Raw genomic sequence first — 14099 nt, 5'->3', positions numbered from 1 at the left:
CCAACATACTTTTTTTTTGTAAAGGTAAACGTTTCTCACTCTTTTCTCTTCCAGATTTATTATAAGGCTATTAAGGAAATTGAAGCGGGGGAGGAGCTCCTGATTTATATGAAGGACGGAGCTTTCCCTGAGGGATCGATGGCTCCCAACCTGGAAGGTAAATTAATGTACATCATTACCGAACATTTTAAACAAACCGAAGCCAACGTTTACAGCGCCGGTGTACAGTATCCCGCCCGTGTCAACTCCATTAGCTCGCTGTGGACAGTGTTTTCCCGGGACACCCAGTCAACAGTAACTCACTTCTCCTGCTCCAAAAACTGTACAGTTATGTTCATTACTAGTGAGGGACTTTTATGTCTTGTCATGGTCTTCTTTCGTGTTCGGCGACGTTATAGCAGTATTAAGTTAGTGTAATCACCAATTATTAAATTAAGTACTTGGTCAACAAACATGCATCGGGAGGTATTATTAAAACAACAGAATGTACCTTTGAAGCCACAGTGAAAAGGGCATAAAAAGGTGTTTCTCAACAGCTGAAGTAGAAATGATTTTAAGTAAAGACAAATTCTGTTTCGAATTGCGTTTCAAGCCGAGAACGATTCCCTCCGGATTCTGGTAACTTGTTAATACGTGGACAATAAACGTATTAACGTGCCTTTAACGTGATAGATTTTGATTGTTACATGGTGGAGATAAAAACGTTTTTATGAACGTAAATGTGGGTGAAATCACGTGCATTTGCGGCTTAGAGGAGAGCGATGCAAACACCTGCATGTTTGCTTTGTATTAAAGATGTGCAGAACAAAATCACTACGGTATATCACGACCGCCTGAATTATTAGCGCTTCTCTTGCTCATCTGAGACTTTTCTAAGCCGCGCAGCGTTTGATATTTGCCCATGTGGAACCTGTTTACAGGATGTGCGTTTATAATGAACCCCTAATGAAACAAAAGGCATCTCTGTCAGAGTGTTATAAAACTGTTGAACCGGCGTGCTTACTAACTATAGATATAAGGTTTTACAAGGCTTAACTATGCCAGTTAAATCTTTTATCCCTTTCGGGACTGTATTTTAAACGTGTGAGCGTACATTACCAATTGTTGTATAACATGCATCAGCTACTACCCGCCTCGCAAAAATATTCACGTATTCCTGCTAGTTAAAAACTTGCAAGGTTTGACTGTTTTCTCGTGGGGCTGATCCTCAGAATCCAGCACCTGAGATTTTGAAGTCGAATTTGTTTTTATTTTTGGACCATAAACCCTCCTGGATCTGTGAACAGCCGTGAACTGGCAAGTGGAGACGTTGAGCCCAAATGTGTAATGTGTTAGAATTCAATTGCTATCTTTCTGAAAAATGCATCACATTATATAAATCTTTAATACTTACGTTAACTTTAAACAGAGTACAAAATACATACTGTGAGTGAATGTGTTTTAATATTTGCTGATAGCTATTGTATAAGATACTAACAAGAAAATCTATGACTTAAGTGCATACAGTATGTAACAAGACCTTTATGATATTTGTGGAATATTAATGAGTTAATTGATGGTTGATACCTGTCTATCAAACTGAAGCTCGAAGTTAATAATTTATCATGTTGCTTTCACATTATGTACTGCATCTTGCCTGTTCCAATGCACAATTGCTGCAAGCAAGATATGAATATGTTGCTAAATTAATACCAATAGTATAATCATCACTGAGCCACACCTGCCTTTTATTTTTTCCTCATGGAGCTAAACAGTATTGAAATATTTAATTTAAAACAGCTGTTTTTGAGTAGTATTTGTATCATATTTGATTAACGCAAAAATTAAAACCTCTTTACTAGGCCTTTAGTTAGTTTTAAATTTAGGATGGGTGAGTTCGTGTCTTCTACTCCCTAGCTGTTTATCTCTTTAATCATGGAAATTATTTTTGGCTGCAAGTTTAACTTCTGTTATCACATTTATCCATTATGTTGCCTAGCCTGTGTCCATAGGACATACCAATATGCTTTCATTTCAAAAACTTTGAGTACAGTGAATGTTTGTATTGTTACATTTCAAAAATCAAAAGCATCGTTGCATCATTGTTTTACTGTAAAAACCCAGGGAGCATTATTTCATATTTGTTAATCTGGCAAATGATTAAAAGGTCTGTTGCCACTCAGATGGGTGGATTAATAAAAACCCTTCAGCTTTGAAAGAAAATATCCAGGTACAGAAACATAAAATGATGATGGCTCGTGTGCACGATGAAACAGTTCTGTCCTATTGTAAAATCAAAGATTGAGACAACTATGTGCACTACAAAAAAGGTGATTACCCACACACTACAATGTGAAATCTACCCTCAGGTTTCTTCTACGAAACCTAGACATGATCCCCTATGGTCCCCTAATTCTCTGGCCAGCATTCAACAAAGTTGGGTTGTCAGGTATAATGTTTTGTTGTGTTTCCCTTGATTTAAGGGGGAAAATAATGGTTACATTTTGCTTGTCACGGGCAATAAAAATAGTCGAGACAGCACAAGGGGTTCGTGAGGCACAGACATTTTCTAACGCATACAAAATGTTTGTTCAGGAAGATAGGTATCTTCTGATCTCGCTGCCAAAAGTGGGAGAGTGAAGGGCAGTCCACCCCCCTCATTTATCGGAGCTGGAATTCGGAGCGGACTCAAGGAGTCTCCTGAGACTCCAGTAGGGCTTGTAGATTAGTCACTAAACGGCACATAATTGTGTTCCCCTTGTTTCTCTGAAAAAGCTATTAGTCTGCGATTATTTTTTCTGTAGCATTCCTCCTTTGTCCTTAGTGTTACTGATGGAACAGCTGATATCTCACTGCAGTCTTTTTTTCATTTGTTATTTTCCCTTTACTGTATATTGTTACATTGTAGTATTTTTAAATATCCAGTAAAAAATAATTTATTTTTTGTAGCGGAAGCTTGACAACTGCTAACATCCTAGTTGAAGAAGAAGCAAGCAGGACATAATTGAGTCTTTAGAAAACGCTGCGCTCCTACTAAGACAAAAGAACTTCCTCAGTTTGTGTCATCTTGGTGTTGTTGCTGGTCCCAATCAAGGAGTGTCTGATGTTTTGAGACATTTCTATTTGCCTCTCATTAGCAAGTGTTAGTACCATTAGAGTTTAACATTATTGTAAGAGTCTTGCGCTGGGCTTTTCGAGGCATCCTGAGAAATTCTTAGTTCTCTTTCCCTGCTAAAAAATGTACTTTATAAAAACATATTCTTTAAAGCAATCTAATTTTACAATCCACACTCTTTGTAGATTAAGCAGTCAAAGGGATTCCAATTACTAGGTCTGTTGTTTGCGAGAATTAATTCCTTGTATTTTAAAATAGTTTTCCTACAAACCTATATTAAGAAATCTGTATTTTCTTTACATTGTGAGTAGAGGGTTATAAAGCCTGTACTGGATTGCCAGTGGTTGATTTTTGTGTCATTCTTTATCCAAGCGTTCATCCATTACCAGAAAGCTACTTATTTGTGTTAAGGGTCACAACAGCCCTGAGACTATCCTACAAAGCACAAGGTGGGACATAACACTCTATGTAGCTCATAAAACTCTAAGAATGTGCATTTTTATAAAGTTTATTTTTGCACAAATACAAAAACACATAATACATAGGTATGGAAAGGGATCTTAGAATAAAGAAATGGTTTTTGAAGTACAGGGACATATATATAAAAAATTGTTCTATACCATATTTGAAGTGTTAATTAAGCATTACCAACCATTGCATGCTTAAAGCTTTATTTCACTGACTTTACCTGAACTCAAACTGGCGCAGACTGCTAGGCAGAGAGGACACAGGGCGCTAGGCTCACGCAGGGTGAGTTTCAGGCTTGCAGTCGGCAGCGCTTCTGTCGGTCGAAGGTTAGTGGGGGAGGCAGCCTGCTTGCCCAGTCCTTCAGAGAAGTCATTCTTCTGGAAAATTTACAGCTCCACAAGGACTGTTGAACTTGGCGCTTTTGTCAGGATGCTGCCTTGTAAACCATATAATAGCTGCCCTAATTTTAATTCATTTGACCTCAACTGCAAGAATTTATGATGTATATCAGAGGATTCTTCCCTATTTTCTGCTTGTACAAATAAAAAGTCATATTTTCATTCACTTGCTAAATACAAACTGCAACACTTTTGGAATATACTGTAGTAAAATTGCAGCATTGCTAATTAAGGCATAAGCTAAAGCAATGTATTACTTTTAATTGATTTTTTTGTTTTATTATGTAGATGTTAAGCTTTAAGTGTTGTTTAAAATGTTCGTAACATGACTTTAATTGGGTATTTGAAACTTGAGATGGAGGGATGCATTTATATTAATTCATTGATTATTTTAATTATTCACTAAATGCACTTGCATGAGAAGTGTTTCATGTGGTTTCCCTGAAGGTGCTTGACTGTTTGCAAGCAAACATGTTAATTTAATGATTTTTTTCTCTTTATGTATATTCATCTAAATGTTAAATATTGTCTTTCTTTGGTTGTTTTCTATGAGTAACTATGTACCAGACAACGCTGATGAAAGGATACGATAGCAAAATATAACAATTCTAATGTAATAAAATATTTTGAATTCTCAAAACTAGAAACAATATCATCAAATTAGGAATCTTTCCTTAATGTTACTTGTATTTGTATCTTCCTGTTTTTTAAAGGTGGTATATTATTCCACATTACATTTTTTCATCTTTCTGTGGGTGCACATCAGATATTAATTGTTCACAGCAGCTGTCTGCTGTACTGAAGGAATACATTTTGTATGATTTTCCATCGAGGAATGTAATCTGTGTTTGTATGTGTACTTAGTCTAATCTTAATCTTAAATTGCAGTTAATGATACAGGGTTTTTTAAGGTTAGTTGTCCTTTTTTAACAACTGTATTATAAAAACCGTACCTTATTTACCTTACCTTAAATACCTTAAATACTGTACCTTAACTGGAGCAGTGATCTTCATACAATTGGTATCCTGAACAGAACCTTCCGGGAGCGTGGGTTACCAAGAACATACAGTAGATGATGTTTGCCCATAGGGACAACTTCTCCCATAGTTCCCTTTGTATGTATGTCAACCATCTTTGCACCATTGTGCATTGTTATCCAACCTGGCACTTTTATAAACACCCTGTACAATACAGTAATAAGGGCCTGACGTTCACGTAGGAGTTTTCCTGGGGAAAAGCTCGGTAACGGCACCAGGCCAGCATGGGATCTGACTTTTGGGGCCCTGATGGGTGGTTTGTTTTCGGTGTGTGCCAGATGAGCAGATGTACCGCTGCGAGGACTGCGAGGAGCTCTTCCCGTCCAAGCTGGACCTGCGGCGGCACCAGAAGTACTCCTGCAGCAATGCCAACTCCATCTTTGACACCCTGAACGATGACTTCAAACAGGAGGGGGAGGAGAACGAGGAGCCCATCCACGAGTGCAAGGACTGTGAGAAGATCTTCCCCAGCGAATACAGGTGGCTTCTCCCCTGGCCTGATATTCGAGCTCTTAAACATTGCATGGGACTCTAGAGCCGTTTTAGTTTCTTACACATATTAACCACTGGCCTGAACTTAATAATAAGCTGAACAAGATGTCCAGAGGCAAGACTTTTGTGATCAATCATTTTTAGCTTTATAGAACAATTTTTTCATGGTGAGCACTATCTCCCCATGGGCTGCTGAACTATACAGCAATTAAGCATAATTTGGTTTCTCAAAACTGTTTTAAAGGAATTCATAAATGTGTGAAAAGTGAAAAGCCTGTCTTATATGGTTATAAAAGGCATACTGACATTGTAGAAATGTTTCCACATAATGTACATATATGTGAATTACAGAATACTGTACATTTAGTGTGTACAATAAGTAAAACTAGCATTTCCACACCATAATTAACAACCTAAACTTGTAAGGAATGTTTTGGGTTTCATCTTTCAGTGCTGAGAGATCCTTTACTGGATTACTGTACCTTTGTTGTATGCAGTGGATCAGGCATTTGAAGTGAACGGTAGGGGTAGGGATTGCAGCTATACTAACCTGAATGGGTGGTTTTGCTCTTTGCAGCCTCGAGCAGCACATGATTGTACACACAGAGGAGCGTGAGTACAAATGTGACCAGTGCCCCAAAGCCTTCAACTGGAAATCCAACCTCATTCGCCACCAGATGTCACATGACAGTGGCAAGCGATTTGAGTGTGAAAACTGTGATAAGGTGAGACATGAGGAATCAGTGGAAAGCTGGTTTTGGTTAGCGTAACTTTGCGCTGTTGTAAAACACGTGTTTCTACAGATTAATTTCTTGATTCAGGTAACCATAGACAAACTACTTGGGGCATTTTGTCATTTCAGTACCAAGTTCTATGGGGTAAAAACTGCTAACCATCCTGCAATAAATAGGACAAAATGACTTGCAAATCTTGTAAGAGAGACTTTTCAATCCCATTTTATCAACAAATCTGTATTTATTAAAACACCAAATAGGTTTATTAGGTCAAAAGGGTTACTCCTAAATTCAAGCTCTTTCTTGGAATGGGAAGTATATGTTGAACAGATGTTGAATCACAGCAGGATTGTCTCCTTTTATTTTTGATGCTTCACTCCAGTGCTAAAATGCTTATTAAAACCGGTGGGGGGGGGAGGGGGAGTACAGGAGTGCACTAAGCGAATAGCAGTTTGCTTGAGCCAGCGCAGTGCACGTCAGGGGGGTCCGCCTCCCCGCCTCACCCTGTTGCTGTGTCTGTCCCCCCGCAGGTCTTCACAGACCCCAGTAATCTGCAGCGTCACATACGCTCGCAGCATGTCGGCGCCCGCGCCCACACCTGCCCAGAGTGTGGCAAGACCTTCGCCACCTCCTCTGGGCTCAAGCAGCACAAGCACATTCACAGCAGTGTCAAACCCTTCATCTGTAAGTTGTCAGAGCCGTCTTGTCTAAGCCTCAGATATAATTACGCGTGTCCAAAGGCCTCCCGTCTAACTTCATCCCGAGCCAGTGACAGCTGTAATTTTATAGGTCAGAGCACTAAATGAAATTCTAGAGCAATTTGTTTTGCTTTTGCCTTTTTTCTCTTTCTGGTTTTTTTTATTTATTTTCCTTTGAGGACCTCAGTTCCTTTTTCTTAACAGAGCACAGCTCTGGCACATGCAGACTTGACATGTACCATAAAGGTAAATGTCTCTCTGTAGCAGCTCCCCATTGATGGATGCTGACGGTTGCCATTTTGCCTCTGATCTTTTTCTTTGCTTTTGCTTTTAATGCACTATTTATATTGTATGTGTATATGCATACATCTATACATTCATATACTGTAACACAGGATTTCTTTGAGGAAGCTTAATTTTGAGGAATAAGAATTTCTGTACTGTACTTGTATTCTTGGAATAATATATTGAGCGGCACATTTATTTGGGAGATTTTTAGTAACTGTAGAATATACCAATATTTCTTGCTCAGATATTTTCTTGTTTTACAGTATATGCAAATGTGTGTATATATATATCTAACCATGTAGAGTATATTTATTGTGACAAACCAAGGGGCAAGGTCATACAGGGGTGTACCACTGAAAAGCGTAGTTCGTTGAGGACAAAATGGACAGCTAAATCTGCAAGTCCCAGCAGTCCACAAGGACATGCAGAACCAGGCTTCCGTGTCATGTGATTGTACATTTTACATTGTGATTACAGGACCTCTGGGTTCTGCACACAAAATACTGTAATAAACACCAGTTGTCCAATCTGAGGTGCTAATTAGCACGTTCTCAGCAATTTAAAAATATGTTCTTCACTTTAGCTTCTTAAAACAAATGTAGTTCAAGGCATTAATGATTGCCAGTGATTTTTTATATAAATGTGAGCGTTTGAAAACCACCCTAAACCTCTGTATTCAGAGGCATAAAAGACATGTGATTCACACTGTGATTAACATGATTCATAACAGCTTTTATAAACAGCTTTAATTTCATTATCAATCCTCATTGATCCACAAAAGACTGACAAGAAGCTCCTCAACCTCCAGTCAAATAGATAAAGCAATTAAAATTGGCTGGAAAATATATCACTGAAGGTTGTTCGTTTGTTTTGTCTATACAAACCTATAGATGACGTATTATTTCATTTTGTAAGCAGACTGAGGACTTTGGATGTGGATACTTTCACAAAGAGCTCATTACTTTTATAAACACTGCATGACACATGGATTTGACAGCTCATCTTGCATCTTGTGAATGGAAACTTTATCATTTGAGGACAAAGAGAAAAGCCACCAGCCCACCGTGTCACAATATATATATTTAAATACATGCATAAATATATGTATATTTCTTGTTTATAATGTGATGTGATTGATGACTTAAGTCACAGTATTAGAGAATGTTGTACTGTTAGGAAAAAATATATTCTATGATGGAATTGCAGGGATTGTCTCTTAATGAGTCGATGAAGATGTACTTAGTTTAACAGATTTCATTATGCTAGTTAACATAAGCGAATAGTAAGTCACCTAGATATGTTAGGATAATCAAGGTGAGAAAAATAACTATATGCTTTGTTTCTATTAAAAAGGAAAATATATTTCCAATTGTTTTTCTCTAAGGAACAAAATATATTTTTTTTAATAACTTAACTCTCACCATGTGTCAATTTAGGGTCAGTTGGTGACTTGCTCTAGACACAGATTTGTCAGAAACCATGATGGACAGTGTATAACTATTTCAATTGAATTAACCAGGGCTCTTTGGAATGTGTGCTCTCCCAGGTGAAGTGTGTCACAAATCCTACACCCAGTTCTCCAACCTCTGCCGCCACAAGCGCATGCACGCGGACTGCCGCACCCAGATCAAGTGCAAGGACTGTGGGCAAATGTTCAGCACTACCTCCTCCCTCAACAAGCACCGGCGCTTCTGCGAGGGCAAAAACCATTATGGCCCAGGGGGCATGTTTAGCCCGGGCATGCCCATGACCTCCAGCCCCATCATGGGTAAATCCAAATCCCACCACAGCCTCAACCACACTGGCCTAGGGTTCAATGATTACTTCCCCTCCCGGCCACATCACACTGGCTTCCCTTTCTCCCCAGCTCCTCCTGCCTTCCCAACTCTCCCTCCTGGGTTCCCTGGACTCTTCCCCCCAACACTGTACCCTAGGCCCCCTTTGCTACCCCCTAGCCCCTTGCTCAAGAGCCCCCTAAACAACAGCCAGGATGGAAAGCTGCCCAGAAGTCCCCTGGAGAACCCCTCTCTACCTATGGTTTCCCCCAACAACAGCAGTAGCAGCGGCCACAACAACCGCTTAGAGGACAAAGCCGAAAGCAAACTGGACACGTCCTACACGGACAAGTCCAAGGTGAAGGTCAGTGACTTGTCGGACGGGAGCGATCTGGAGGATGTCAACACCACCAGTGGGACGGACCTGGACACTACCACAGGGACGGTTTCGGGGTCCGACCTGGACAGCGACGTGGAGAGTGAACGTGACAAGAGCAGGGGGAAGGCGGCTCCCGAAGCCAAGCAGGACGACGTCAGCAGCAGCTCCATCTCCATCTCTAGCTCAGGCAACATCCCCCCCAGTGACAGGCCCTTCCTGTCCTCCCAGCATTCCTTCTTCCCTCCCCCGGATGAGCAAGCACTCCCAGCCTCAGGAGCCGCCACCGACTCCATCAAGGCCATTGCCTCCATAGCTGAGAAGTATTTTGGCCCAGGATTCATGGGCTTGCAGGAGAAGAAGATGGGCTCCCTTCCTTATCATTCCATGTTCCCCTTCCAGTTCCTGCCCAACTTCCCTCATTCCTTGTACCCCTTTACGGACCGGGCCCTCAACCCAGGCATGTTCCTCAAAGCAGAGCCCAAATCGCCCAGGGAACACCTCCAAAAAATGGGCATCCCGGGCTCCGAGTCGCCCTTTGACCTCACCACCAAGCCCAAGGAGACCAAGCAGCCCCTGCCACCCAGCAAGCCAGCCCCTCCCTCCAGCACCCCCCTGTTGCCGGGGGAGGAGCAGCCCCTGGACCTCAGCATTGGCAGCCGCAGCCGGGCCAGTCACAACGGAAACGTGCTGGAGTCGCGCAAAAACCACGTGTATGGGAGCAGCAGCAAGGTGGTCTGTAAAGATGACCTGGCCGGTCTCCCCCAGCCTCAGGCTCTGCACCAGCAGCAACTGCCTCACCATCAGCAGCCCCCGCATCAGCAGCCCCAGCCCCAGCAGCAGCCCTCCCTGCACTACGCCAAACCCTCTCCCTTCTTCATGGACCCAATATACAGGTATTCACACACACATTGTCTCAGTCAGCCCTCCATTTCAACCCAAGAAGAACAAGGCTTAAATGCCTTATCCGTACCTTATCTGCACAATCTAGTTTAAGTAATTTAATAACGGGATGAGTTCAATTCAGCAGTTCTTGCCAGGTCCTCTTCACTGATAGGAAAATATGACTGGGAAGGCACCTGGGCATTTTTTTAAGAAGCGAACAGGCTTTTTTCAAGAAGCTTTAGCTCTGTACGCTGTGGCATGTGTGACTGAAATGCTAAGGCAGCTCCTGAAGTTTTGCTAGGTGCAGAGGCCTTTCAATTTGACCTTCGTACGTAACCCTTTGTGCTGTGGTCCAGCAGGGTGGAGAAGAGGAAGCTGATTGACCCCGTTGGAGCCCTGAAAGAGAAATACCTGAGGCCTTCGCCCCTGCTCTTCCACCCACAGGTAATACAGCATGCCCCTCAGCCATCAGGCCAATCCCAGTCTTCAGATGACACTCTTAGCAGTAGTACCTAATGGAACAGGGGAAAAGACAGATCATTCGTTAGCTGCATCACGACCTACTGTATTTATTACCCATTACTCAATGGTATTGAAAATATACATCATGAGCTCTGTGATCTAAGACCGTGCACATTAACATTGCATAGAAATTATAAAAAGAGAATAGACTTCTGTAAAAATGACAGTCCGTTTTCTTTTCCAGTTCTAGTTTTAAGAAGGAAATTGGTCCTGTTGTCCTGTATGAGTTTGACCATTTTTAAGCTGCATTTGAAAGCTAGCCAGCCATGTCTGTTTTCCTGAAAGGTGAGACACGGGCTCACCGATTACTACAGCGGTTACACTGAAAGAGAAGTATGTTACTCATCCAGAGTAACAAAGACCAGTCGCTGTTTTAAACATACCCCTTCCACTGCAAAGTAATAATAATAATAATAATAATAATAATAATAATAATAATAATAATTAATAGGAATAATAACCTCTCGAATTGTGTGTGCTATCCCACGGAACAACTTCTAAAGCTAAACATAGTTCTCACATTGTTTCTCCCAGCAGCTCCTGTAGAGCATATAGTTAACAACTTCCCCCCATTTTTCTTCTCTGGCTTGCTAGATAATGCCGGCGTGTCCATCAGGGACATCCTGTGTTTGTGTCCAGTAGAATAGCAGCTCTTGTTGGGAACTGGTTTATCTGCTCTGGGAATCTGACCCTCTCTCAATGGTGAGAAATCCCTCGTTTGCCCTCCTCCAGGCTGGGTGGCACAGGGACAGCAGCTGCCCAGGAGAGAGTGTGTCAGAGCTCTCTGTTTTGAAAAAGAAGCAGGTTTTCTGGCTGTGCAGTGATGCCTAACATAGTCCTAAAATTCCAACTTAATTCCAGTTTAACAGCACCATTACAAAGAATTTAAGGTGGTCTATATTTTTTTAATTTGCAATTACCAGTTACTTTTCTTAAAACCCCATTTATAATTGTCAGTTGTTTTTTAAAGAGTTGGCTTTCTGGTTATGACTAAGGTACCTGCTCAGGAGAAAATGACAGGTACAAACGTGTTCCTTGAACACCCACTCTTTACAGAGTTTTTCAGTTACTGGCATCACTGTCAAGCTGGAAAGCTGAGAGACCTCTGTCTGACTAATCCCGGCTCTACCAGTATGTGGGACTCAGGTCACAGTCCGCTGGTAGCTTGACCCAGGGTCCAGCTATTAACACCTGGGCCAAAGAGCTTGACCTGCACTTCGAGCAAGTTCCTCATCTGGCTGGGCCTCTCAGGATTGCCCTAAGGGACAAGATTTTTAGTCTTTCCTGTGGGATAAAATAAAATATTGTTGTTGGAACATTTTGTTTCCCCTCATACTAATTAAAGAAAGTCACTGGACGATCCATCAGCAGGAGTTTAGTAGAATCGAGGATGCAACTCTGGTGCCTAGAAAAATGCCAATTTCTGCTCTCAAGGAGCTAACTTGTTGTTGTGGCAGGTCTACATTTCAGCTCTCGTCCACTTTTACCCCATTGCACTGCAAAACACCATATTCACAAGAAAAACTTTGTAGAGGAGGAAGACTTAAATGTGTTTTGAGCTACACACTGGTTTACTCTGATGAAAAAGGTTTCAAACTTAATGAGGCCGGTTGGAAACTGGATACGTTACAATGCTAAAAAAACGCTTCTCTTTTCGGTCATTAAAGAAACAATTAAAATCCAACTGAGACTATATTTGTTGGGTTCAGCGTACTCAGAAACAAAGAATGATGTAAGCTGTTTCTGGAAACAAACCAGACAGCAAGTCCTTTGTTACAAGGTTAATCGAGATATGATATCAGTGAGCGGTATCTTTCACTACATTGTGTTGTCACCTCTTCGTTTCAAATAGCGCATTCAGGTTGACCGTGGTGCCGTCTCTCTCTCAGACGGGTTGAGAGCACGGTCTTGGCTCGGCAGATCCCCAGGGCCCTGTTAAGTGGCTGTAAACGTGCGATAGGTCAGGGAGGTGACTTGAAGCTGCACAATCCAGAGCCGACCTTCTGATATACAGCTTCCTCCTGTCTTCCGCCCTCTCGGTAATGATGCAATTCCAGCCCTTTCAGGAAACATTAACTGCCTCCCTATTGTGTTCCATAGACAGTGGGGGCCACAATAGTCTTCTCCGAATGTCCTCATCTACTTCTGTACAAGCCACTATGTTACATAATGCATCTTTTTTATTTTTCGTCTTTTTTATTTCGATTTGCTGATATTGCCCGAATATTGGTCACTGTATTGCCAGCCCCTTATGTGATAATTGAGATGTACAGTACGTCTCGGTGGTTAGCCTACTGATTAGCAACGCTAGGCAGAAAAGAACTGCAGGTTTTATTAGATCCCCATATACCTAGCGATACAATGGCAGGCTTCACAGACAGAGCAGTGAGAGTGGAGAAGCGGTTTGTACGCTGCATTCTTCAAATAAACCATGCATCCAAATGAGGAAATTTCACATTGGCCTCGTGCATCATGACAGTGAAGACAGGGGGTCTTCTCAATGGAATGCATAAAAAAACTCTTCAAAACCTTGCACAGCTTCCCTTTATTGCAGATGTAATGATATTTGTGCTTTATGAGCTATTGTTGTCAAACATTTGATTCAGTCAGCATAGAAAGCAAAGACGAAACTGTGCTGTGATGGGGGGGCGAAAAAACAACAACTTGTGTCTTCCCCCACGATCAGCGGCTGTTTTTCTTGCCCCAGATGTCCGCCATCGAGAACATGACAGAGAAGCTGGAGAGTTTCGGCGCTTTGAAACTGGACTCCTCCAGCTCCCTGCAGCACTCCTCACACCACCTCTTCAACTTCCGTTCGCCGCCGCCCTCGCTCTCTGACGCCATCTTGAGGAAAGGCAAAGAGCGCTACACCTGCAGGTACAGTGACGGCCATCCCAGACACATACAGCGCACAGGTCGTACGGATCACAAGGACCAAGGGAAGAGCACAAAATGGTTTTGGTGGACAGGAGTCGTGATGGCCATAGCAGGCGGCATTTAAAAGCTTTTCTGTGGAATCAGGGTAATAATAATAATTATAATAATAATTGCTTACACTTATATAGCGCTTTTCTGGACACTCCACTCAAAGCGCTTTACAGGTAATGGGGTCTCCCCTCCACCACCACCAATGTGCAGCATCCACCTGGATGATGCGACGGCAGCCATAGTGCGCCAGAACGCTCACCACACATCAGCTATTAGTGGGGAGGAGAGCAGAGAGAGTAATGAAGCCAATTCATAGATGGGGATTATTAGGAGGCCATGATTGGTTAAGGCCAATGGGAAATTTGGCCAGGACGCCGGGGTTACACCCCTACTCTTTTCGGTA

General features: G+C 42.0%; 1 protein-coding gene across 12 annotated transcripts in view; it reads left to right on the top strand.

Annotated features, from left to right (window-relative positions):
• The window catches only part of prdm16 (PR domain containing 16), a 225530-nt gene that overhangs the window by 195250 nt on the left and 16181 nt on the right, over positions 1 to 14099 (top strand). For 6 of the 12 annotated variants that reach the window (XM_088617306.1, XM_088617307.1, XM_088617308.1 and 3 more), the window contains 7 exons: positions 55 to 157; positions 5277 to 5478; positions 6068 to 6215; positions 6755 to 7013; positions 8757 to 10257; positions 10603 to 10690; positions 13476 to 13645. In XM_088617306.1, coding sequence (XP_088473432.1) covers positions 55 to 157; positions 5277 to 5478; positions 6068 to 6215; positions 6755 to 7013; positions 8757 to 10257; positions 10603 to 10690; positions 13476 to 13645 — 2471 coding nt within the window. Of the gene's footprint in view, positions 1 to 54; positions 158 to 5276; positions 5479 to 6067; positions 6216 to 6754; positions 7014 to 8729; positions 10258 to 10602; positions 10691 to 13475; positions 13646 to 14099 lie in introns of all 12 variants that reach the window. The other 6 variants (XM_088617312.1, XM_088617310.1, XM_088617311.1 and 3 more) reach the window with 4 other exon arrangements.

The sequence above is a fragment of the Lepisosteus platostomus genome, chromosome 23 (assembly GCF_059453375.1).
Source record: "Lepisosteus platostomus isolate fLepPlt1 chromosome 23, fLepPlt1.hap1, whole genome shotgun sequence".
In the NCBI taxonomy this organism is placed as follows: Eukaryota; Metazoa; Chordata; class Actinopteri; order Semionotiformes; family Lepisosteidae; genus Lepisosteus; species Lepisosteus platostomus.
This window is presented reverse-complemented; position numbering and strand designations above follow the sequence as displayed.